The sequence below is a fragment of the Staurois parvus genome, unplaced genomic scaffold (genome assembly GCF_062004578.1).
Source record: "Staurois parvus isolate SC_StPar_1 unplaced genomic scaffold, SC_StPar_1.0 ptg000463l, whole genome shotgun sequence".
NCBI classification, from domain to species: domain Eukaryota; kingdom Metazoa; phylum Chordata; class Amphibia; order Anura; family Ranidae; genus Staurois; species Staurois parvus.
In genome coordinates, this window is record NW_028318259.1 from 1981869 (window position 1) to 2007896 (window position 26028).

A 26028-nucleotide genomic window follows, 5' to 3' on the forward strand; every position below is an offset into this window, starting at 1 on the left:
TCCCTCAGTAACAATTCCGTGTCCCTGAGTAACAATTCCGTGTCCCTGAGTAACGATTCCGTGTCCCTCAGTAACGATTCCGTGTCCCTGAGTAACAATTCTGTGTCCCTCAGTAACGATTCCGTGTCCCTCAGTAACGATTCCGTGTCCCTGAGTAACAATTCTGTGTCCCTGAGTAACAATTCTGTGTCCCTCAGTAACGATTCTGTGTCCCTCAGTAACGATTCTGTGTCCCTGAGTAACGATTCTGTGTCCCTGAGTAACGATTCTGTGTCCCTCAGTAACAATTCTGTGTCCCTGAGTAACAATTCTGTGTCCCTAAGTAACGATTCTGTGTCCCTCAGTAACAATTCTGTGTCCCTGAGTAACGATTCTGTGTCCCTGAGTAACGATTCTGTGTCCCTCAGTAACGATTCTGTGTCCCTCAGTAACAATTCTGTGTCCCTGAGTAACAATTCTGTGTCTGTCCCTGAGTAACAATTCTGTGTCCCTGAGTAACAATTCTGTGTCCCTGAGTAACGATTCTGTGTCCCTCAGTAACGATTCTGTGTCCCTCAGTAACAATTCTGTGTCCCTGAGTAACAATTCTGTGTCTGTCCCTGAGTAACAATTCTGTGTCCCTGAGTAACGATTCTGTGTCCCTGAGTAACAATTCTGTGTCCCTCAGTAACAATTCTGTGTCCCTGAGTAACAATTCTGTGTCTGTCCCTGAGTAACAATTCTGTGTCCCTGAGTAACAATTCTGTGTCCCTGAGTAACAATTCTGTGTCCCTCAGTAACGATTCTGTGTCCCTGAGTAACAATTCTGTGTCCCTGAGTAACAATTCTGTGTCTGTCCCTGAGTAACAATTCTGTGTCCCTGAGTAACAATTCTGTGTCCCTGAGTAACAATTCTGTATCCCTGAGTAACAATTCTGTGTCCCTGAGTAACAATTCTGTGTCCCTCAGTAACGATTCTGTGTCCCTCAGTAACGATTCTGTGTCCCTGAGTAACGATTCTGTGTCCCTGAGTAACGATTCTGTGTCCCTCAGTAACGATTCTGTGTCCCTGAGTAACAATTCTGTGTCCCTGAGTAACGATTCTGTGTCCCTGAGTAACGATTCTGTGTCCCTCAGTAACGATTCTGTGTCCCTGAGTAACAATTCTGTGTCCCTGAGTAACGATTCTGTGTCCCTCAGTAACGATTCTGTGTCCCTCAGTAACAATTCTGTGTCCCTGAGTAACAATTCTGTGTCCCTGAGTAACAATTCTGTGTCTGTCCCTGAGTAACAATTCTGTGTCCCTGAGTAACAATTCTGTGTCCCTGAGTAACGATTCTGTGTCCCTCAGTAACGATTCTGTGTCCCTCAGTAACAATTCTGTGTCCCTGAGTAACAATTCTGTGTCCCTGAGTAACGATTCTGTGTCCCTCAGTAACAATTCTGTGTCCCTGAGTAACAATTCTGTGTCCCTGAGTAACAATTCTGTGTCTGTCCCTGAGTAACAATTCTGTGTCCCTGAGTAACAATTCTGTGTCCCTGAGTAACAATTCTGTGTCCCTCAGTAACGATTCTGTGTCCCTCAGTAACGATTCTGTGTCCCTGAGTAACGATTCTGTGTCCCTCAGTAACAATTCTGTGTCCCTGAGTAACAATTCTGTGTCCCTGAGTAACAATTCTGTGTCCCTCAGTAACAATTCTGTGTCCCTGAGTAACGATTCTGTGTCCCTCAGTAACGATTCTGTGTCCCTGAGTAACAATTCTGTGTCCCTGAGTAACAATTCTGTGTCCCTGAGTAACGATTCTGTGTCCCTCAGTAACAATTCCGTGTCCCTGAGTAACGATTCCGTGTCCCTGAGTAACGATTCCGTGTCCCTCAGTAACGATTCCGTGTCCCTGAGTAACAATTCTGTGTCCCTCAGTAACGATTCCGTGTCCCTCAGTAACGATTCCGTGTCCCTGAGTAACAATTCTGTGTCCCTGAGTAACAATTCTGTGTCCCTCAGTAACGATTCTGTGTCCCTCAGTAACGATTCTGTGTCCCTGAGTAACGATTCTGTGTCCCTGAGTAACGATTCTGTGTCCCTGAGTAACAATTCTGTGTCCCTCAGTAACAATTCTGTGTCCCTGAGTAACAATTCTGTGTCCCTAAGTAACGATTCTGTGTCCCTCAGTAACAATTCTGTGTCCCTGAGTAACGATTCTGTGTCCCTGAGTAACGATTCTGTGTCCCTCAGTAACGATTCTGTGTCCCTCAGTAACAATTCTGTGTCCCTGAGTAACAATTCTGTGTCCCTGAGTAACAATTCTGTGTCCCTGAGTAACAATTCTGTGTCCCTGAGTAACGATTCTGTGTCCCTCAGTAACGATTCTGTGTCCCTCAGTAACAATTCTGTGTCCCTGAGTAACAATTCTGTGTCTGTCCCTGAGTAACAATTCTGTGTCCCTGAGTAACGATTCTGTGTCCCTGAGTAACAATTCTGTGTCCCTCAGTAACAATTCTGTGTCCCTGAGTAACAATTCTGTGTCTGTCCCTGAGTAACAATTCTGTGTCCCTGAGTAACAATTCTGTGTCCCTGAGTAACAATTCTGTGTCCCTCAGTAACGATTCTGTGTCCCTGAGTAACAATTCTGTGTCCCTGAGTAACAATTCTGTGTCTGTCCCTGAGTAACAATTCTGTGTCCCTGAGTAACAATTCTGTGTCCCTGAGTAACAATTCTGTATCCCTGAGTAACAATTCTGTGTCCCTGAGTAACAATTCTGTGTCCCTCAGTAACGATTCTGTGTCCCTCAGTAACGATTCTGTGTCCCTGAGTAACGATTCTGTGTCCCTGAGTAACGATTCTGTGTCCCTCAGTAACGATTCTGTGTCCCTGAGTAACAATTCTGTGTCCCTGAGTAACGATTCTGTGTCCCTGAGTAACGATTCTGTGTCCCTGAGTAACGATTCTGTGTCCCTCAGTAACGATTCTGTGTCCCTGAGTAACAATTCTGTGTCCCTGAGTAACGATTCTGTGTCCCTCAGTAACGATTCTGTGTCCCTCAGTAACAATTCTGTGTCCCTGAGTAACAATTCTGTGTCCCTGAGTAACAATTCTGTGTCTGTCCCTGAGTAACAATTCTGTGTCCCTGAGTAACAATTCTGTGTCCCTGAGTAACGATTCTGTGTCCCTCAGTAACGATTCTGTGTCCCTCAGTAACAATTCTGTGTCCCTGAGTAACAATTCTGTGTCTGTCCCTGAGTAACAATTCTGTGTCCCTGAGTAACAATTCTGTGTCCCTGAGTAACGATTCTGTGTCCCTCAGTAACAATTCTGTGTCCCTGAGTAACAATTCTGTGTCCCTGAGTAACAATTCTGTGTCTGTCCCTGAGTAACAATTCTGTGTCCCTGAGTAACAATTCTGTGTCCCTGAGTAACAATTCTGTGTCCCTCAGTAACGATTCTGTGTCCCTCAGTAACGATTCTGTGTCCCTGAGTAACGATTCTGTGTCCCTCAGTAACAATTCTGTGTCCCTGAGTAACAATTCTGTGTCCCTGAGTAACAATTCTGTGTCCCTCAGTAACAATTCTGTGTCCCTGAGTAACGATTCTGTGTCCCTCAGTAACGATTCTGTGTCCCTGAGTAACAATTCTGTGTCCCTGAGTAACAATTCTGTGTCCCTGAGTAACGATTCTGTGTCCCTCAGTAACAATTCTGTGTCCCTGAGTAACAATTCTGTGTCTGTCCCTGAGTAACAATTCTGTGTCCCTGAGTAACGATTCTGTGTCCCTGAGTAACAATTCTGTGTCCCTCAGTAACAATTCTGTGTCCCTGAGTAACAATTCTGTGTCCCTGAGTAACAATTCTGTGTCCCTGAGTAACAATTCTGTGTCCCTGAGTAACAATTCTGTGTCCCTGAGTAACAATTCTGTGTCCCTCAGTAACGATTCTGTGTCCCTCAGTAACAATTCTGTGTCCCTGAGTAACAATTCTGTGTCCCTGAGTAACAATTCTGTGTCCGTCCCTGAGTAACAATTCTGTGTCCCTGAGTAACAATTCTGTGTCCCTGAGTAACAATTCTGTATCCCTGAGTAACAATTCTGTGTCCCTGAGTAACAATTCTGTGTCCCTGAGTAACGATTCTATGTCCCTGAGTAACGATTCTGTGTCCCTGAGTAACGATTCTGTGTCCCTGAGTAACGATTCTGTGTCCCTGAGTAACGATTCTGTGTCCCTGAGTAACGATTCTGTGTCCCTCAGTAACAATTCTGTGTCCCTGAGTAACAATTCTGTGTCCCTGAGTAACAATTCTGTGTCCCTGAGTAACGATTCTGTGTCCCTGAGTAACGATTCTGTGTCCCTGAGTAACGATTCTGTGTCCCTCAGTAACGATTCTGTGTCCCTGAGTAACGATTCTGTGTCCCTCAGTAACAATTCTGTGTCCCTGAGTAACAATTCTGTGTCCCTGAGTAACGATTCTGTGTCCCTCAGTAACGATTCTGTGTCCCTGAGTAACAATTCTGTGTCCCTGAGTAACAATTCTGTGTCTCTCCCTGAGTAACAATTCTGTGTCCCTGAGTAACAATTCTGTGTCCCTGAGTAACAATTCTGTGTCCCTCAGTAACGATTCTGTGTCCCTCAGTAACGATTCTGTGTCCCTGAGTAACGATTCTGTGTCCCTCAGTAACGATTCTGTGTCCCTCAGTAACGATTCTGTGTCCCTCAGTAACAATTCTGTGTCCCTGAGTAACAATTCTGTGTCCCTCAGTAACAATTCTGTGTCCCTGAGTAACGATTCTGTGTCCCTCAGTAACGATTCTGTGTCCCTGAGTAACAATTCTGTGTCCCTGAGTAACAATTCTGTGTCCCTGAGTAACAATTCTGTGTCCCTGAGTAACGATTCTGTGTCCCTCAGTAACGATTCTGTGTCCCTGAGTAACAATTCTGTGTCTGTCCCTGAGTAACAATTCTGTGTCCCTGAGTAACGATTCTGTGTCCCTGAGTAACAATTCTGTGTCCCTCAGTAACAATTCTGTGTCCCTGAGTAACAATTCTGTGTCCCTGAGTAACAATTCTGTGTCTGTCCCTGAGTAACAATTATGTGTCCCTGAGTAACAATTCTGTGTCCCTCAGTAACGATTCTGTGTCCCTCAGTAACAATTCTGTGTCCCTGAGTAACAATTCTGTGTCCCTGAGTAACAATTCTGTGTCTGTCCCTGAGTAACAATTCTGTGTCCCTGAGTAACAATTCTGTGTCCCTGAGTAACAATTCTGTATCCCTGAGTAACAATTCTGTGTCCCTGAGTAACGATTCTATGTCCCTGAGTAACGATTCTGTGTCCCTGAGTAACGATTCTGTGTCCCTGAGTAACAATTCTGTGTCCCTCAGTAACGATTCTGTGTCCCTGAGTAACAATTCTGTGTCCCTCAGTAACAATTCTGTGTCCCTGAGTAACAATTCTGTGTCTGTCCCTGAGTAACAATTCTGTGTCCCTGAGTAACGATTCTGTGTCCCTCAGTAACAATTCTGTGTCCCTGAGTAACAATTCTGTGTCCCTGAGTAACAATTCTGTGTCTGTCCCTGAGTAACAATTCTGTGTCCCTGAGTAACAATTCTGTGTCCCTGAGTAACGATTCTGTGTCCCTGAGTAACGATTCTGTGTCCCTCAGTAACAATTCTGTGTCCCTGAGTAACAATTCTGTGTCTGTCCCTGAGTAACGATTCTGTGTCCCTGAGTAACAATTCTGTGTCCCTGAGTAACAATTCTGTGTCCCCGAGTAACGATTCTGTGTCCCTAAGTAACGATTCTGTGTCCCTAAGTAACGATTCTGTGGCCCTAAAGTCTCTGTGGCCCTAACTCTGTCCCTAATACACAGAGGTCTGTCTCTCTTGAATGACCAGAGGCTAATGGAGAATTCTAAGATGGCCGCGATTTATAGCTCCACCATTACACAGTGCTGGCTGGCTGGCTGCTGATTGGCTAATGCGATCACATGTCATGAATGAATGCATTATGGGTCAGCGTGCCTTGTCTGCGCGCCTTCCCAGAGATCCCCGCTCCGTCGCCACACATGTCGCCGCCATTTTTGGGAAAATTCGATTCGTGCATCTGAAGTTTGCTAATTTTCGGATTCGGCGCGAATCGAATATTTCCTAATCTTTGAAACGAATTCCACTTCGTCATGTTTGATTCGCTCATCTCTAATTATTATTATTATACAGGATTTATATATTATTATTATTATACAGGATTTATATGGCGCCAACAGTTTGCTCAGCACTTTACAATATAACGGGAGACAATACAGCAACAATACAGTTCAATACAAGAGGGATAGGAGGGCCTGATCCTGGGAGCTTACAATCTAGGAATATTGCAGTCAAAGCTGTTTTTTTTTGTTTTGTAAACAGCCTTTTGTTTAACTTCTTGCTGCTCATGTAACAAATATTTGTAGTGGCAAAGAAGGCAGGCTTTAAAGGGTAACTCCACTTTCATGGGTAAAAATAGCAAATAAAGAAAAAATAATAAAGGTACACATTGGTACAAAGGTCATATTGTATTCAAAGTGTTCCTAAACCCCGGACCCTGCATTTAATATAAATGGTCTCCCCGGACCCTGCATTCACAATATCTGATCTCCCCGGACCCTGCATTCACTATATCTATTCGCCCCGAACCCTGCATTCACTATATCTGCTCTCCTCGGACCCTGCATTCACTATATCTGGTCTCCCTAGACCCTGCATTCACTATATCCGCTCTCCCAGGACCCTGCATTCACTATATCCGCTCTCCCCAGACCCTGCATTCACTATATCTGCTCTCCCCAGACCCTGCAGTCACTATATCCACTCTCCCCGGACCCTGCATTCACTATATCCGCTCTCCCCGGACCCTGCAGTCACTAGATCCACTCTCCCCGGACCCTGCATTCACTATATCCACTCTCCCAGGACCCTGCATTCACTATATCCGCTCTCCCCGGACCCTGCATTCACTATATCTGGTCTCCCCGGACCCTGCATTTACTACATCTGGTCTCCCCAGACCCTGCATTCACTATATCCGCTCTCCCCGGACCCTGCATTCACTATACCCGCTCTTCCCGGACCCTGCAATCACTATATCTGGTCTCCCCGGACCCCGCATTCACTATATCCGGTCTCCCTGGACCCTGCATTCACTATATCTGGTCTCCCAGGACCCTGAATTCACTATATCTGGTCTCCCCGGACCTGCATTCACTATATCCTCTCTCCCTGGACCCTGCATTCACTATATCTGGTCTCCCAGGACCCTGAATTTACTATATCCTCTGTCCCAGGACCCTGCATTCACTATATCTGCTCTCCCCGGACCCTGCATTCACTATATCTGCTCTCCCTGGACCCTGCATTCACTATATCCGCTCTCCCCGGACCCTACATTCACTATATCCTCTCTCCCCGGACCCCGCATTAACTATATCCAGTCTCCCCGGACCCCACATTCACTATATCTGATCTCCCCGGACCCTGCATTCACTATATCTGCTCTCCCTGGACCCTGCATTCACTATATCCGCTCTCCCCGGACCCTACATTCACTATATCCTCTCTCCCCGGACCCTGCATTCACTCTATCCGGTCTCCCCGGACCCTGCATTCACTCTATCCGGTCTCCCCGGACCCCGCATTCACTGTATCTGCTCTCCCTGGACCCTGCATTCACTATATCCCCTCTCCCTGGACCCTGCATTTACTATATCTGGTCTCCCCCCCAAACCCCGCATTCCCTATATCTGCTCTCCTGGACCCTGCATTCACTATATCCGGTCTTCCCAGACCCTGCATTCACTATATCCACTCTCTCCGGACCCTGCATTCACTATATCCGGTCTCCCCAGACCCTGCAGTCACTATATCCGCTCTCCCAGGACCCTGCATTCACTATATCCGCTCTCCCAGGACCCCGCATTCACTATATCTGGTCTCCCCGGACCCTGCATTCACTATATCCGCTCTCCCAGGACCCCGCATTCACTATATCTGCTCTCCCCGGACCCCGCATTCACTATATCCGCTCTCCCCGGACCCTACATTCACTATATCCTCTCTCCCCGGACCCCGCATTCACTATATCCAGTCTCCCCGGACCCCGCATTCACTATATCTGATCTCCCCAGACACCACATTCACTATATCTGATCTCCCCGGACCCTGCATTCACTATATCTGCTCTCCCTGGACCCTGCATTCACTATATCCGCTCTCCCCGGACCCTACATTCACTATATCCTCTCTCCCCGGACCCTGCATTCACTCTATCCGGTCTCCCCGGACCCTGCATTCACTCTATCCGGTCTCCCCGGACCCCGCATTCACTATATCTGCTCTCCCTGGACCCTGCATTCACTATATCCCCTCTCCCTGGACCCTGCATTTACTATATCTGGTCTCCCCCCCAGACCCCGCATTCCCTATATCTGCTCTCCTGGACCCCGCATTCACTATATCCGGTCTTCCCGGACCCTGCATTCACTATATCTGGTCTCCCCGGACCCTGCAGTCACTATATCCACTCTCCCCGGACCCTGCATTCACTATATCCGGTCTCCCCAGACCCTGCAGTCACTATATCCGCTCTCCCAGGACCCCGCATTCACTATATCCGCTCTCCCAGGACCCCGCATTCACTATATCTGCTCTCCCCGGACCCCGCATTCACTATATCCGCCCTCCCCGGACCCTACATTCACTATATCCTCTCTCCCCGGACCCCGCATTCACTATATCCAGTCTCCCCGGACCCCGCATTCACTATATCTGATCTCCCCAGACACCACATTCACTATATCTGGTCTCCCCGGACCCCGCATTCACTATATCCAGTCTCCCCGGACCCCGCATTCACTATATCTGATCTCCCCGGACCCTACATTCACTATATCCGCTCTCCCCGGACCCTACATTCACTATATCCTCTCTCCCCGGACCCCGCATTCACTATATCCAGTCTCCCCGGACCCCGCATTCACTATATCTGCTCTCCCTGGACCCTGCATTCACTATATCCGCTCTCCCCGGACCCTACATTCACTATATCCTCTCTCCCCGGACCCTGCATTCACTCTATCCGGTCTCCCCGGACCCTGCATTCACTCTATCCGGTCTCCCCGGACCCCGCATTCACTATATCTGCTCTCCCTGGACCATGCATTCACTCTATCCGGTCTCCCCGGACCCCGCATTCACTATATCTGCTCTCCCCGGACCCCGCATTCACTATATCTGCTCTCCCTGGACCCTGCATTTACTATATCTGGTCTCCCCCCCAGACCCCGCATTCACTATATCCGGTCTTCCCGGACCCTGCATTCACTATATCTGGTCTCCCCGGACCCCGCATTCACTATATCCACTCTCCCCGGACCCTGCATTCACTATATCCGGTCTCCCCAGACCCTGCAGTCACTATATCCGCTCTCCCAGGACCCCGCATTCACTATATCCGCTCTCCCCGGACCCTGCAGTCACTATATCCGCTCTCCCAGGACCCCGCATTCACTATATTCGATCTCCCTGGACCCTGCATTCACTATATCTAGTCTCCCAGGACCCTGCATTCACTATATCCGCTCTCCCAGGACCCTGCATTCACTATATCCGGTCTCCCCAGACCCTGCATTCACTATATCCGGTCTCCCCAGACCCTGCATTCACTATATCCGCTCTCCCCGGACCCCGCATTCACTATATCCGCTCTCCCAGGACCCCGCATTCACTATATTCGATCTCCCTGGAACCTGCATTCACTATATCTAGTCTCCCAGGACCCTGCATTCACTATATCCGGTCTCCCCAGACCCTGCATTCATTATATCCGCTCTCCCAGGACCCCGCATTCACTATATCCGCTCTCCCCGGACCAAAATCTGGCTCACCACTACCCAAGGGTACTCTCTAGTTTTAGTAAATCAACCTCATAGTGTTTGAGTTGTACAGATCTGTAAATGTGTGCTGAGTCCAGGATGATCACCAAGCATAGTACACATTGCTCCCTGCAGCATACATGTTATCCTCCTCCTCCATCTTCTCCCACTAAAGCTGACAGTGACTAAGTTGGTGTGATTTACTAAAGTTGGGTAATACAGAGCGATGGCTGCTAAAGTCTACCGCCAGATACTATGTGTGACTTTTCACAGTGGACTTTCACAGCTGAAATTACTTTTTTTTTTTTGCAAGCGATGTGAGATATTTTGTGCTAAAAATACTAACTTGCCAAATGTAATGCTCAAAATGTGTGAAAAATGTTCACTAGACATTCGTGTCTTATTAATACAAGTTGTGTGTCATCCGGGGTGACTTATCTGGTATATGTTCACTGAGACATTTGTCCTTTGCAAAAAGTAAAACCATTAACCTCCCTAGCGGTCTGATTATGTCCATATTTCTGTGCTCAAAGCGGTACATTTTTTTGCATGGAAATATGTATTTTTTTATTGTAGGCCTGTAATATTTAGGAATAACTCACTGAAATCTGTCCAAACAAGAGTCTAGTAAACATCCCGGGGATGATATAATTTGAAACACGAAATCATAAATTATAATTTAATAAATAATCATAAAAAGTAATAATATAATAATAATAAATTTAATTCAATAATATAATGAAACCAAAAACACTGAAATGTGAAATAAAGCGCCAAGTTGGCACATCGCTGAGCTCAGTCGCAGAATCGTTTTCAGTGTCTGATGATGAATTTCCCCCACGAATCATTATCACTCAATTCTGCAAGTGGTTCTGATTTACTATTGCTGTTCTCTAGCCGGTCTAAAACCGCTTTTGACCTAAAGGGACGCTTTTTGGACGCCATGGACGTTTCTCAGTTTCCAGGCAGAAAGAACAGTAAAAATGCAGGCAGGGCGCCGGACAAAGCACTCGGGACAAAATGTATGTGAAATGGTTTGATACAGGAATGTTATATTATGTGATTTTAGTGTATTTAGTGAATGCCACTTTTTAACATTTTCACATTTCCCGCCAGTTCCGTCCCCCGTACATCCCGACGTTGCAGAGAACGGAACCCAGATGACAGATGCCGGCATCGGCCGGAGGAGATGGCCGGAGAAGCTGCAGGGGGGACATCGCGGGAGCGCAGGACAAGGTAAGTGAAGTGCTGGAGGAATCCTGGAGCAACGCCGCATGGTATTCCCGAGTGTAGCTGAAACTGAAACTTTACCCGACACTCGGGAATACCTCCAGGGGGGTTAAAGTGGTTGTAAACCCTTACATATACCCAGTGAAGTGACTGGCTTCAGGTAAAACACAGAGATGAAACAAACCCACCTACATAAGTTGTACCTGTTTATCTACAGCCATCTGTCCCCCTACATCCATTCAAAGTGCAGAATTTACACAGGCTTGCTCAGCTCTGAAAAGCAGGGGGAAGGGAGCTGAAGTTACATCAGTGTGGAGAGCTCTGAGAGCTGATTGGAGGGACGAGACACACACCCCCTCCACACAGGAACAGAGCTGAAGCTGTCAATCTGCTGGAGCTCCCTCCCCTGTCACTACTTAGTGCTCTGGACTGAGACAAGCACACACTATAGAGGGGTATGCTTTGTTCATATTTCATATCTGAGGTTTACAACAAGTAAAAGGTATAGAAACATAGAAAAGTGATGGCAGAAAAAGACTGAGTGGTCCATCGAGTCTGCCCTTTTTGTGTTTTTTTCTTGGAGGGGGGGGGGTTGTTTTTTTGGGGGGGGGGGGTTTGTCTGAGTAAAGATCTATGCTTGACCCAAGCATGTTTGAAATTATTTATGTTTACTGCTGCTCAAGGTGGAGAGACTCCCAATTTCCAAGCACAACCCCTCCTGTCGGTGCTAGCCCAGCTCCTGTGCTCCATAGATGAGAACAAAGGATGTCCATTGGCTGCACTCCAAACAATCCACTCTATTGAACCAAGATAAAACCAATACAGACAGTGGACAGCAGGGGACTGGCAGGTAAACGCGTTTCGCGATAGACAGCGCTTATTCATTACCCATTGAAAACATTTACTGTTGACTGGCTCACTACCTCTGCAGGAAGTCTATTCCAAGCATCAACTACTCTTTTAGGTAACTATAGTCTATTTTAAAGAGGACCTGTAGTGCAGAAGCTATGCCAATAAAAGGCAAGCAGAGGGCAAAGGGTTAATCACGAGCATGGCCTGTGGTCTCCCCACAGCTGATCTGTTCCCCATTTACGACTTATCAGGTTTTTTGCACTGTGTCTCGATGAAGAGGCAGCAGGGCCACCATTAGACCCCCATACTGCCTGCCTGGCAGGACCCACACCCTTGGGTAGTGATGAGCCAAATTGTGCTCATTTGGCTCCCTGTTTGACAGGAGCTAAACCCCTTAGGGTCCAAGGAAAAGTTTCATTCCAATATGCTCTATTCTAAATTTGGTCCAGGGAACCCACAATATATGATTACGCTGCCTGACCAATAGGTATACTTGCAATTTGTATGCAATGGGGGAGATTTACTAAAACTGGAGAGTGCAAAATCTGGTGCAGATCTGCAGAGAAACCAATCAGCTTCCAGGTTTTATTGCCAATGCTTAATTGAACAAGCTGAAGTTAGAAGCTGATTGGCTCTGGATGGAGCAGGAAGCACCAAGAAAATCGGACAGGATTAAAAAGGTAGACCAGATACAGTTGCAAGAAAAAGTATGTGAACCCCTTGGGATTACGTGGAGTTTTGCATGAATTGGGCATAAAATGTGCTCTGAGCGTCATCTAAGTCACAACAATAGAAGAACACAGTCTGCTGAACATAATACTACACAAACATTAGATGTTGCCATGGTTTAATTGCACATAACATGTAAACATTCACAGTGCAGGGAGGAAAAAGTATGTGAACCTTTGGACTTAATAACTGGTTGACCCTCCTTTGGCAGCAATAACCTCAACCAAACGTTTCCTGTAGTTGCAGATCAGACCTGCACAACGATCTGGAGTCATTTTGGACCACTCCTCTTCACAAAACTGTTTCAGTGTAGCAATATTCTTGGGATATCCGGTGTGAATCGCTCTCTTAAGGTCATGCCACAGCATTTCAATCGGGTTGAGGTCAGGACTCTGACTGGGCCACTCCAGAAGGCGTATTCTGTGCTGTTGCAGCCATTGTTTTGTTGAATGACTTGTATGCTTTGGGTCATTGTTCTGTTGCATCACCCATCCTCTGCGGAGCTTCAGTTGGCGGACAGATGGTCGTATGTTTTCCTGAAAAATATCTTGATAAACTCTGGAATTCATTTTCCCATCAATGACAACAATCGGTCCAGGCCCTGAGGCAGCAAAGCAGCCCCAAACCATGATGCTCCCTCCACCATGTTTTACAGTGGGGATGAGGTTTTGATGTTGGTGTGCTGTGCCTTTTTTTCTCCACACATAGTGTTGTGTGTTCTTCCCAAACAACTCAATCTTGGTTTCATCTGTCCACAGTATATTTTGCCATTAGTGCTGTGGAACATCCAGGTGCTCTTTTGCAAACTTAAAACGTGCTGCAATATTCTTTTTGGACAGCAATGGCTTCCTCCGTGGTGTCCTCCCATGTACTCCATTCTTGTTTAGTGTTTTCCTTATTGTAGATGTGTCAACAAAAATGTTAGCATGTGCCAGAGATTTCTGTAGGTCTTTAGCTGACACTCTGGGATTCTTCTTTACCTCATGCAGCATTCTGCGCTGTGCTCTTGCAGTCATTTTTACAGGACGACCATGCCTAGGGAGAGTAGCAACAGTGCTAAACTTTCTCCATTTGTAGACAGTCTGTCTGACCGTGGACACATGAACATCAAGGCTTTTGGAGATACTTTTGTAACCCTTTCCAGCTTTCTGCAAGTCAACAATTCTTGATCGTAGGTCTGCTGAGAGCTCTTTTCTGCGAGGCATGGTTCACATCAGACAGCGCTTCTTGAAACCAGTAAACCCAAAACAGGTGTGTGTTTTTTAAGGGCAGGACAGCTGTCAGCAGCACATCCAATATCATCACACTGATTGGAGTCAAGGTTGGCTCACTCCTGGCTCCAATTAGCTCTGGGAGAAGTCATTAAGCTAGGGCTTCACATACTTTTTCCTCCCTGCACTGTGAATGTTTACATGTTATGTGCAATTAAACCATGGCAATATCTAATGTTTGTGTAGTATTATGTTCAGCAGACTGTGTTCTTCTATTGTTGTGACTTAGATGACGTTCAGAGCACATTTTATACCCAATTCATGCAAAACTCCACGTAATCCCAAGGGGTTCACATACTTTTTCTTGCAACTGTATATAGGATGGAAGAACTATACCATACAGATGAGAATAAAGTGGAGTGTTTTCGTGAGAAATGGAAAAAGTGGGAGGAGTTCAAGAAGGTTAAATTAATTGAAATTGTATAAGATAGAAGAATATATGAATACCCTAGGATTCCAAAAGAGAGAGAAATGTTGCTGAGAAGTGGGGGCGGGGGAGGGGAAGGCAAGGTGTGGGATAGGGAGGGGGGAAGGGGGAGTATGTAACTTTTGTATGTTGGGTGAAAATAATGGAATAAGCAATGTTGAAATTTTAATTGATGGAAGAGATAAAATGTAAAACTTACTAAAATATTAATAAAAAAAAAAGAAGCTGATTGGCTACCATGCACAGTTGCACCAGATTTTGAACACTCCAGTTTTAGTAAATCAACCCCAATATGTTGGTGGGTGTCACCACCAAAAGAAAATGTGGAACAAGACACCTGCCTATGGCTGCTGAATCATATGTTTATTTAAAATGTAGCAAAAAATAAAAACAGCTTGATATATACAGCACTCTGTATCCATCCAACACCCCCCCTCCCCCTAAAGATCCCCTTCTAGATCCCCTATATACCCACCCTACTTTGACACCTCCCCCTACCGGTATATCTGTATAGATTGGCTCTATTAAGACCTACAGTACACGTGCATCATGCACAGCCAAGGGCGGACTGACAACTCATGGGGCCCCCAGGCAATAGGGGATCATGGGGTCCCTGTGTCCTTGCCCAAACTCAAAAAAGCCTATGAAAAAGGTACCAGGGGCATCTCATGGGGCCCCCTACTGACCCCGGGCCCTCGGGCAGTGCCCGAGTTTCCAAATGGTCAGTCCGCCCCTGTGCACAACTAAGATGGCGCTCAAAATGAATACTATTGAACATAGCAGGCACTGTATATAGTATGTATGTACATCTTGTAGGAGAAAGAAGGCCAGCAGCGCAATCTTCCGCACCATCCAGGTATGGTACAAAATAATACAGGGCTTGCGTGTTTCGGCTACACGCCGCTATGACACGGCGAAACGCGTAAGCACTTATTATTTTGTACCACACCTGGATTAATAAAAGTCATTTACTGCAGGTGGTTATGCTTGTTGAGTCTATATACTTGCGACCTCTAGATTTGTAATCACCAATTCTGTTTTGTAACCCTTTAATAAAATATTTGAACAAGAACTATCTTGTGTGATTGAAGCGCCAATTAGTGGCCGAAATTTAGAATTTGTTTTTGAGTATTTCTATCCTGAAAAAAGGTCATTTTGGTCTCTATATGGCGCTTCGATCATATAAGTTAGTTTTAAAACACATATGTCAAACACGCGGCCAGCCAGGCCTTGTCATGTGGCCCTTGCACCCAGTTTTGCAGCCAAAACATGGCGAAGCCCCACCTCCAGCTCTCCCCTCCACTCTCGCTCCCCGCTGTCACTTGTAAACAGAGAAGCCTTCTGTGTTTACAAGGGACAGCTTTGCTCAGCGGCTCCTGGATGTAACACATCCCTGCACATGTTCATGGCGGGGACAGATCTCCAGAGAGAGAAAGAACGATCTCCCTGCAAGGTACGCCACCTACACAGGGAGGTTCTAGAGCCGCGCCGGGTTGGAGAGAGATGCAGGGAAGCTTTGGGGGGGTATTGGGGATGGAGTTGCACACTCTGCATTCTGTACACAGCACACCCCTGATCTCTGCACTCTGTACATAATACAGACCTGAACTCTGCAGTCTGTACACAGCACACCCCTGATCTCTGCACTCTGTACATAATACAGACCTGAACTCTGCAGTCTGTACATAATACAGACCTGAACTCTGCAGTCTGTACACAGCACATCCCTAAACTCTGCATTCTGTACATACTGCACCCCTAAACGTTGTACATAGCGCACCCCTGAACTCTGTACACGGCGCATTCTAAACTCTGCACTCTGTACACAGCGCACCTCTGAACTCTGTACACAGTGCATTCCGAACCCTACACTCTGTACACAGTGCACCCCTGAACTCTGTACACAGTGCTTTTCAAACTCTGCACACTGCATACAGCGCACCACTGAAACCTGCACTCTGTATGTAATGCACCCCTAAACCCTGCATTCTGTACATAGGGTACCCCTGAACTCTATACAAAGCGCATTACGAACCCTGCACTCTGTACACAGCGCACCTCTGAACTATGTAATTGTACACAGTGCTTTTCAAACTCTGCATACTGTATACAGCACACTCGTGAATCCTGCACTTTGTATGTAATGCACCCCTAAACCCTGCATTCTGTACATAGCACACCCCTGAACTCTATACAAAGCGCATTCCGAACCCTGCACTCTGTACACAGCGCACCCCAGAACTAAGTACACAGTGCTTTTAAAACTCTGCACTCTGTATACAGCGCACCCCTGAACCCTGCACTCTGTATTTAACGCACCCCTAAACCCTGCATTCTGTACAGTTGCAAGAAAAAGTATGTGAACCCCTTGGGATTACGTGGAGTTTTGCATGAATTGGGCATAAAATGTGCTCTGAACGTCATCTAAGTCACAACAATAGAAGAACACAGTCTGCTGAACATAATACTACACAAACATTAGATGTTGCCATGGTTTAATTGCACATAACATATAAACATTCACAGTGCAGGGAGGAAAAAGTATGTGAACCTTTGGACTTAATAACCGGTTGACCCTCCTTTGGCAGCAATAACCTCAACCAAACGTTTCCTGTAGTTGCAGATCAGACCTGCACAACGATCTGGAGTCATTTTGGACCACTCCTCTTCACAAAACTGTTTCAGTGTAGCAATATTCTTGGGATGTCTGGTGTGAATCGCTCTCTTAAGGTCATGCCACAGCATTTCAATCGGGTTGAGGTCAGGACTCTGACTGGGCCACTCCAGAAGGCGTATTCTGTGCTGTTGCAGCCATTGTTTTGTTGAATTACTTGTATGCTTTGGGTCATTGTCCTGTTGCATCACCCATCCTCTGCGGAGCTTCAGTTGGCGGACAGATGGTCATACGTTTTCCTGCAAAATGTCTTGATAAACTCTGGAATTCATTTTCCCATCAATGACAACAATCCGTCCAGGCCCTGAGGCAGCAAAGCAGCCCCAAACCATGATGCTCCCTCCGCCATGTTTCACAGTGGGGATGAGGTTTTGATGTTGGTGTGCTGGGCCTTTTTTTCTCCACACATAGTGTTGTGTGTTCTTCCCAAACAACTCAATCTTGGTTTCATCTGTCCACAGTATATTTTGCCAGTAGTGCTGTGGAACATCCAGGTGCTCTTTTGCAAACTTCAAACGTGCTGCAATATTCTTTTTGGACAGCAATGGCTTCCTCCGTGGTGTCCTCCCATGTACTCCATTCTTGTTTAATGTTTTCCTTATTGTAGATGTGTCAACAAAAATGTTAGCATGTGCCAGAGATTTCTGTAGGTCTTTAGCTGACACTCTGGGATTCTTCTTTACCTCATGCAGCATTCTGCGCTGTGCTCTTGCAGTCATTTTTACAGGATGACCACGCCTAGGGAGAGTAGCAACAGTGCTAAACTTTCTCCATTTGTAGACAGTCTGTCTTACCGTGGACACATGAACATCAAAGCTTTTGGAGATACTTTTGTAACCCTTTCCAGCTTCATGCAAGTCAACAATTCTTGATCGTAGGTCTTCTGAGAGCTCTTTTCTGCGAAGCATGGTTCACATCAGACAGGTCTTCTTGAAACCAGTAAACCCGCTTTTTTTAGGGCAGGACAGCTGTCAGCAACACATCCAATATCATCACACTGATTGGAGTCAAGGTTGGCTCACTCCTGGCTCCAATTAGCTCTGGGAGAAGTCATTAAGCTAGGGCCTCACATACTTTTTCCTTCCTGCACTGTGAATGTTTACATGTTATGTGCAATTAAACCTTGGCAACATCTAATGTTTGTGTAGTATTATGTTCAGCAGACTGTGTTCTTCTATTGTTGTGACTTAGATGACGTTCAGAGCACATTTTATAACCAATTCATGCAAAACTCCACGTAATCCCAAGGGGTTCACATACTTTTTCTTGCAACTGTACATAGCACACTCCTGAACTCTGTACACAGCACATTCCGAACCCTGCACACTTTACACAGCGCACCCCTGAACTCTGCACACAGCGCATTCTGAACTCTGCACTCTGTATACAGAGCACCCCTGAACCCTGCACTCTGTATGTAAAATGGAGCTTGCTGAGGAAGTCCAGCCACATCCGGGTCCGTTTACGTCATATCTGTTTTCGGCTATTGGAACGCACGTCGGCTGTAGTGACAGGAGCAGTGGTAGCTTATTCCAGCTGAGTGTATAAGTGCCGAGGATTGGGCACCAACAAAGTGCATTCTTGTTGTTCATATCGATATTTTTTAATAAATCTACTACACCATGAGAAATTTCTCCTTTTGATTCATGTTGACCTGGAATTGTGGGATTAAATGGGGAGAACGCTGAGAAGAAATCCACTGAGATTTTAAACCATGGTGACACAAAGCGTATTTGACCTTCTTTAAAATAAGGGGTCATGGATAGTCGGTGAGTGCAATACATTGGCACATGGTGGTGGAGCACAAAGAGGATTTGCACAAAGCAATATATTGGGCACTAGCAGAAGATATACAATTTCTGGAATGCAATTTGGTGTGGGAATTTTATGGACTTGATAAATAATTATTTATATAATATTACATCTCAAGCACACACCAAACCTTCTCTTAATTATACTCTGTATGGAACGCACCCCTAAATCCTGCATTCTGTACATAGTGCAGGGCTTAAAATTTCAAGTCCTGAGCTACTAGCCAGGCCTTAGAGTTACTCGCCACCAACAAACACACACAAACAGAGACACCTGTACACACACAGACATGTATATACACACACAGAAACATGTACACACACGCACAGAGACACATGTACACACACATACAGACACATGTACAGACACGCATACACACAGATACATGTACATACACAGAAATACACATCTTCCCTCTCTCTCTCCCTCCTCTTTTTCTCTCACTCTTCCCCTTCTCTCTCTCTTCCTTTCTCACATCGTATGGGGCTGCACACAAACACCTTCTCCAAGGGCTGCTGATCTCTGGGAGTTGCAGCCCCATATGATCCCTCAGTGTAGGGAGGGAGGGAGGAAGATCCCACAGAACACAGCACAGCTCACCTGCTCCGGGCTTATTCTTCTCCGAAACTTCTCCTCTCCCTGCTCCAGGCTGTCCCCTGGTCCCAGCTCGTCAGCTGCTGGAGGGAGAAGTACAGGAGCATCGCTCTGCAACTGCCCTCCCCCCGCTTCGATTCTCCTGCTGTCCGGGCAACTGCAAGGGTACCGGTGCAATCCCTCTGCTGGCGGCCCTGCATGGCTTTGTCCGCTGCTGCCCAAAAGGTCCCTTCTTCCGGGGAGCGGTGCCTCGAGGTAGATACGCCCCTGCCCTGGGGGACACACTCACCCCCACCATAATTTCCACTCGCTATTGGCGAGCAGGCGAGTGGAAATTTCAAGCCCTGACATAGTGCACCTCTGAACTCTGCACTGTGTACATAGCGTAACCACGAGCTGTGCACTCTGTACCTAACGCACTCCTGAACCCTGCACTCTGTTCTATAACAAGTTTCATTGTAGTTGAGCGGATGCGTATCACATTCATTCAGCAAACTATTTATACATAGACCCGTTAAGAGTCCAAGACAATGTTTCATTCCAAATATTAAACAGGTAAAAAAAAATCAATACGTTTTGGGGGGGCCAAGCATTGCCCCCTTCACCAGGGCTCAACACAGGTTTTAAATTGAATGGGCCTATAGAAACCAGTGACTTGACAGATCTGTATTAGAACCGGTATTGAACTCTCTGCATGGAGGAACAACCTGACAACAGTTGCTGAGCAGCAAAAGTCAAAGATAACAGACTCCCTGCAGTCTCTAATGACATTCTATACCAACAATGCTCCTGTTAGCCTGAGGCCTTGTGATTCTTAATTAGTCCTTAGCTCACACAAAGGAGCTTAGTGACTGGAGTTATTTTATTTTGGCATGACAGGTTTTTTTTTATTAAAAAATTATCACTTGAATTGTTAACTGAACAGGCTAGTGATTGATGAAAGACTTATTTGTCTACTTAGTTCTAATCCTAGATTGAAAATAAAGTGAACCTAAAGTAAACCCGTAATTAGTCCATTTAGGGCAAACTGTTAGGCAACTGCAAAGGCAACTGATTTTCTTAGCCTGAACCTTTGCACCAGCACATACTTACCTTTCTTGTTCAAACTTTTTATTAACAGTAAAACCAATGTAACAGGGGCAGAGAGACATCATCAATATACAACAGAAATTGTACTGATAACATAATGTTGGGAATAGACAACACAATGACAGTGTCATAATAATGAGAACGAAAAAATATATCGCAAAAACAATGCAAAGTTTCTAATGATAGTGAAAAGTTGGGGGTTGTCAACGATGGATTCATATTTACGATCAGTTAGGATAATGACTCACTGGAACGTTGTGGAAGATTAAGGGGCTTTAGAGGAGGGTAGAAGAGGGGGTAGGTGAGGACAAGGGGGAGAAAGAGGGTAACAGCAGTGACTCCATGAGCGGTAAGGAGGAGCATGGTAACAGGCGGGCATCATATAGGGTGGGCCGATAACAATGTCCAAGGCACTCTGTACGAAAATCAAGGAAGAAGAAGGGATTCGTCAAAATTAGGTGGGAGAAAACATTCTACCCAGGGGTTCCAAACATTTAAGAATTTAGGGATCGTGTCAAGAATCGTGGCTTCCACCTTTGCGTGTATCATAGCTTGCGTTATTCTAGATTTAACAGCTGTGATGTTTAACCTCCTTAGCGGTGTTCCCGAGTGTAGCTCGGGGGTAAAATTTCTATACCAAAAGCGGTAACCCCGAGCTACACTCGGGCTTACCATGCGGCGCTGCTCTGGGGGTACCTGCAGCACTTACCTTGTCTTTCGCTCCCGCGATGTGTCCCCTCCAGCGTCCCCGGCCATCTCCTCCGGCCGATGCCGGCATCCGGCTCCTGTGTTCCGGTCCCTGTGACGTCGGGACGTACGGGCGCCGGAACCGGCGGGAAATTTGAATTTTTTAAAAAATGTCATTTTTGCTGTCATTGCTATTTCAATGCATTTCACATACATTTTGTCCCAACTGCTTTGTCCGGCGCCCTGCCTGCATTTTGAATGTTCTTTCTGCCTGGAAACTTAGAAAAGTCCATGGCGTCCAAAAAGCGTCCCTTTACGTCAAAAGCGGTTTTAGACCGGCTAGAGAACAGCGATAGTAAATCAGAACCACTTGCAGAATTGAGTGATAATGATTCGTGGGGAAATTCGTCATCAGACAGTGAAAACAATTTTGCGACTTTGCTCAGCGATGTGCGAATTTGCCTCTGTATTTCAAATTTCAGTGTTTTTGGTTTGATTATATTATTGAATTAAATTTATTATTATTATTTTTTATGATCATTTATTAAATTATAATTTATGATTTCCTGTTTCAAATTTTATCATATCCGGAATGTTTAACAGACTCTTGTTCGGACAGATTTCAGTGAGTTATTCCTAAAATTTACAGCCTACAATAAAAAACTACATATTTCAATGCAAAAAAAATGGAACCGCTTTCAGCACAAAAAATCGGAAAGAATCATACCGCCAAGGAGGTTAAGGTGGGGGATTTCCAGGATTTCGCTATGACCTGCTTGGCCGCCGTAGTGACATGTAGAAGAAGTTTGAATTCTGAATTGGTAATACCCGGAGGGCGTTGATTGAGTAGGGCTGTGGCTGGGTTGGGTTGTAACTTGGTGGCACTGAGTGCGGATAATATATGGAAGATTTCAATCCAGAAAGCTTGAGTGACTGGACAATCCCACCATATGTGGAAATGTTTACCTAGGTCTGTACAGCCTCTAAAACAATTGGGTGAGTAGTTAGGAGTATACTTTGCAATTCTCGCTGGGATCAAATGCCATCGCATTAAAACTTTATAATTGGTTTCCAGTGCAACAATGTTCTGAGATGACAACTTTGTATTAGCCCAAATGTGTTCCCACTCCGAAAGGTCTAATTGCCTACATAAATCTGTTTCCCATCTATGGGTGTATGGAGGAAGGGGTGTTGTGACCGTAGTTGTGAGGTGGGAGTATAAGCACGAGATGAGGCCCCGTCTGTGTGGGTCTTTGCAACATGCCCGTTCGAAGGGAGACATGGTGTTGGGTTGGCTTGTTGTTGTAGCGTAGGGGGCATAGAAGTGACGTAGTTGTAAGTATTTAAATATTTCGGAAGCAGGGAGGCTATAAGTTTCCTGTAGCGAGGCAAAGGATTTAAACTTATTTCTCTGTAGGAAGTGGTGTGTACGGATCAGGTTAGCAGAGGTCCATGCTTTAAATGAGAAGGGCGCCTGCCAAGCCGGGGGAAAGGCTGGGTTTCGAAGGAACGAGAGCAGGGGGTTGTGAGGAGATTGGAGGAGATAGCGGGTTTTTAGTTTATCCCATAATGATAGGAAGTGGGAGGTGATGGGGTTTGTTATTGAGCGGCGATCCATTGGCCTTAACCAGAGTAAGTTAGCTGTAGAAAGGGGATTACTCTCAACCGCTTCAAGAACCACCCATTGGGGAATTTCGAAAGTCGCGTGATATTTTGGAAGCTGAGCTAAGTGCGCTGCTTGATAATATTTACCAATATCGGGGAGGCCTAGACCTCCATTAAGCTACATACTTACCTTTCTATCGCTCTCCAGGTGCTTTTTAGAAAGTTAAAGCTTAGGTATGGATACTTTTGCATAGTTGCATTGGTCCAAATTGAACCGATGTAAGCATGTATGTGCACTGCCTGGCTTATCCTGTGAAAGCTGGAAATCACTGTAGGAGGTACTGCTACTACAGTGATCCCCGCTGGCTTCTGGGTCTTGTGCCAAGTGGCTGTCCTGATACACTGTGAACACAGGAAATCACTCGCTCGGTACCAGCACCATTCAGAGAATGATTTGCATTTTCTCATAGAATGTAAAGGTTCTCTGGTTGGACAAGGTAGAGAGGAGGAGTAGTGACATAACAATTCATTGAGAAAAAGTGACTAGTTATCATTTAGCTTTTCCCAATGTTAAATATCAACCCTGTTACAAATAGGCCCCTATGGGTGAGTGTGCCATACCTGAAGCATTCATGTACCCACAGCCTGGTCATACTGTGCTTTGTATCATGTAGGTCACGGTGTGCCCGCAACATGCCTTGGAATACCTGGGAAATTGGAAATATAGATGTTAGTGATCTTTTAGCACTCTCTATCCTGTTGCAAATGTGCCACAATATCCTTTATAAATATGCAAACAGTGTAGCTGGGCAGTGTGGAAAGTGAATATAATTTTTGGGTGTACCAGCAGGAGGAAGGAGGTCCCGATTCCTCTATTAAAATCTTTAATAATCACTAGAGGAGTCCACATTCCTCTGTTTAGATCTTTAGTAATCATTAGAGGGGTCACCAGCAGGAGAAAGGAGGTCCTGATTCCTCTATATAGATCTTTATATCACTAGAGGGATCACCAGCAAGAGGAAGGAGGTCCTGATTCTCCTATATAAAACTTTAGTAATCATTAAAGGGGTCACCAGCAGGAGGAAGGTGGTCCTAATTCCTCTATATAGATCTTTATATCACTAGAGGGGTCACCAGCAGGAGGAAGGAGGTCCTGATTCCTCTATATAGATCTTTATATCACTAGAGGTATCACAGCAGGAGGAAGGAAATCCTGATTCTTCTACATAGATCTTTAGTTATCACTAGAGACCAGCAGGATAATGGAGGTCCTGATTCCTCTATATAGATCTTTATATCACTAGAGGAATCACAAGCAGGAGAAAGGAGGTCCTGAAATCTCTATATAGATATTTAGGTATCTCTAGAGACCAGCAAGAGGAAGGAGGCCCTGATTCCTCTATATACATCCTTAGATATTACTAGAGGGATCACCAGCAGGAGGCTAATGGAGGTCCTGATTCCTCTATATAGATCCTTAGATATCACTAGATGGATCATCAGCAGGAGGAAGGAGGTCCCGATTCCTCTATATAGATAGTTATCACTAGAGACCAGCAGGAGGAAGGAGGTCCTGATTCCTCTATATAGATCTTTAGCTATAACTAGAGGGATCACCATCAGGAGGAAGGAGGTCCTGATTCCTCTATATAGAACCTTAGATATCACTAGAAGGGTCAAAGCAGGAGGAAGGAGGTCCTGATTCCTCTATATAGATCTTTATAATTAGAGGGGTCACCAGCAGGAGGAAGGAGGTCCTGATTCCGCTATATAGATCTCTTTATAATTAGAGGGGTCACCAGCAGGAGGAAGCAGGTCCTGATTCCTCTGTATAGATCTTTAGTTATCACTAGGGGGGTCACCAGCAAGAGGAAAGAGGGTCCTGATTCCTCTATATGGATCTTTAATTTTCATTACAGGGGTCACCAGCAGGAGAAAGGAGGTCATGAATCTAAAGTAAATTCTCCACTCTGCACCCCATAAAACTTCAAATCTCCAATTACAATTCTTAGTATCCTGGATAGCTAAAAGTCCTAGAATGAGTTTGTAAACCAGGTTGACTCTAGTAGTCTACGCCACCCCCCTATGTGTGGCTGTCTACCACCAATGTCACTAATAAAGCCTTTTAAAGGATAATAAAAAATGAAAGCATCCAAGCCTTGTTTCAGAGGTATAGTTGCCATGGTGGTGGTGACACAAAAGACCATGTCACTACCCTTCTTCATTGTTACTGGTTAATAAATAGAGATGTAGAACCTTTTGAAAGCTCCTACTGAGAAAAGGGGAAGGACTGACACTAAATCAGCACACCATAGAGCAAATCTCAGCATCTGAAGGATGCTGAGAATTTAGTAACAACTAAGCACATGTCATTTGCCAACCTGACATAAAAAAATAGGAAAACAATGCAATGAAATATGTTCTCCAAAATTGTTCACTACTTATGGGCCCTATGTAGGGTGAGCTTCTAAATGGGACAGTCTTTAATTATTGAGTTTACTTCTGTGCTGGTCATTTTAATGGTCAGGGTCGATTAACTATTTTTCTCTTCAGAACTGTCATTCATTGCCTGTACAACTCTATTGGCAAATAAAGCAGGTCAAATGTAGGCCAACCACACTGGCAATGAATTCTAAATGGTCTGAGAAGTCAAGATCATGCTGCATTTTCCCATAAACGCCCATTGGGAAACTCTCTAAATTCTTCCCCGGAGCACAACTAAGAGAAAATAAGTCCACTGGTGGACAGGAACTAAATCATTTTAAGGACACTGCTTAGGAAACACAAGCTCCAACCAGCGGTGTATTTACCGTGAGGTAAAACCTGGCGTTTGCCTTGGGCGGTAATTTTCAGTTTTCAGGGGGTCAATGCCGCCACGGAAGAAGGGACACTCATGGCAGGGATGGGGGCCTGGTGAGGCACTGCCTGTGCTCCGTCATGGAATCCGCGAAGGCTGTGCGCTGCTGGAGGGTGTAGGCAGACACTGGGCTTGGCTTCAGAGAGGTTAAAGTTAGTGCCTGAATAACTCTCTCTCTGTGGACTGGCCAGGAAGGGGGAGTTGTGGATGATGGTGGGTGGCGGCAGCGGGGGGAATTAAAGGGGGGTGCTGGTGGTGGTAGGGGGCACTAAATTTTAGCGTTGCCTAGGGCAGCACAAGATCTAAATATACCACTGGCTCCAGCCA

At 45.6% G+C, this 26028-nt stretch overlaps 1 protein-coding gene across 1 annotated transcript in view; it reads right to left on the minus strand.

Annotated features, from left to right (window-relative positions):
• DNAH2 (dynein axonemal heavy chain 2) overlaps positions 1 to 26028 on the minus strand; it is a 426940-nt gene that overhangs the window by 114307 nt on the left and 286605 nt on the right. Inside the window, exon 53 of the mRNA XM_089688974.1 lies at positions 23466 to 23551. Coding sequence (XP_089545100.1) covers positions 23466 to 23551 — 86 coding nt within the window. The remainder of the gene's footprint in view (positions 1 to 23465; positions 23552 to 26028) is intronic.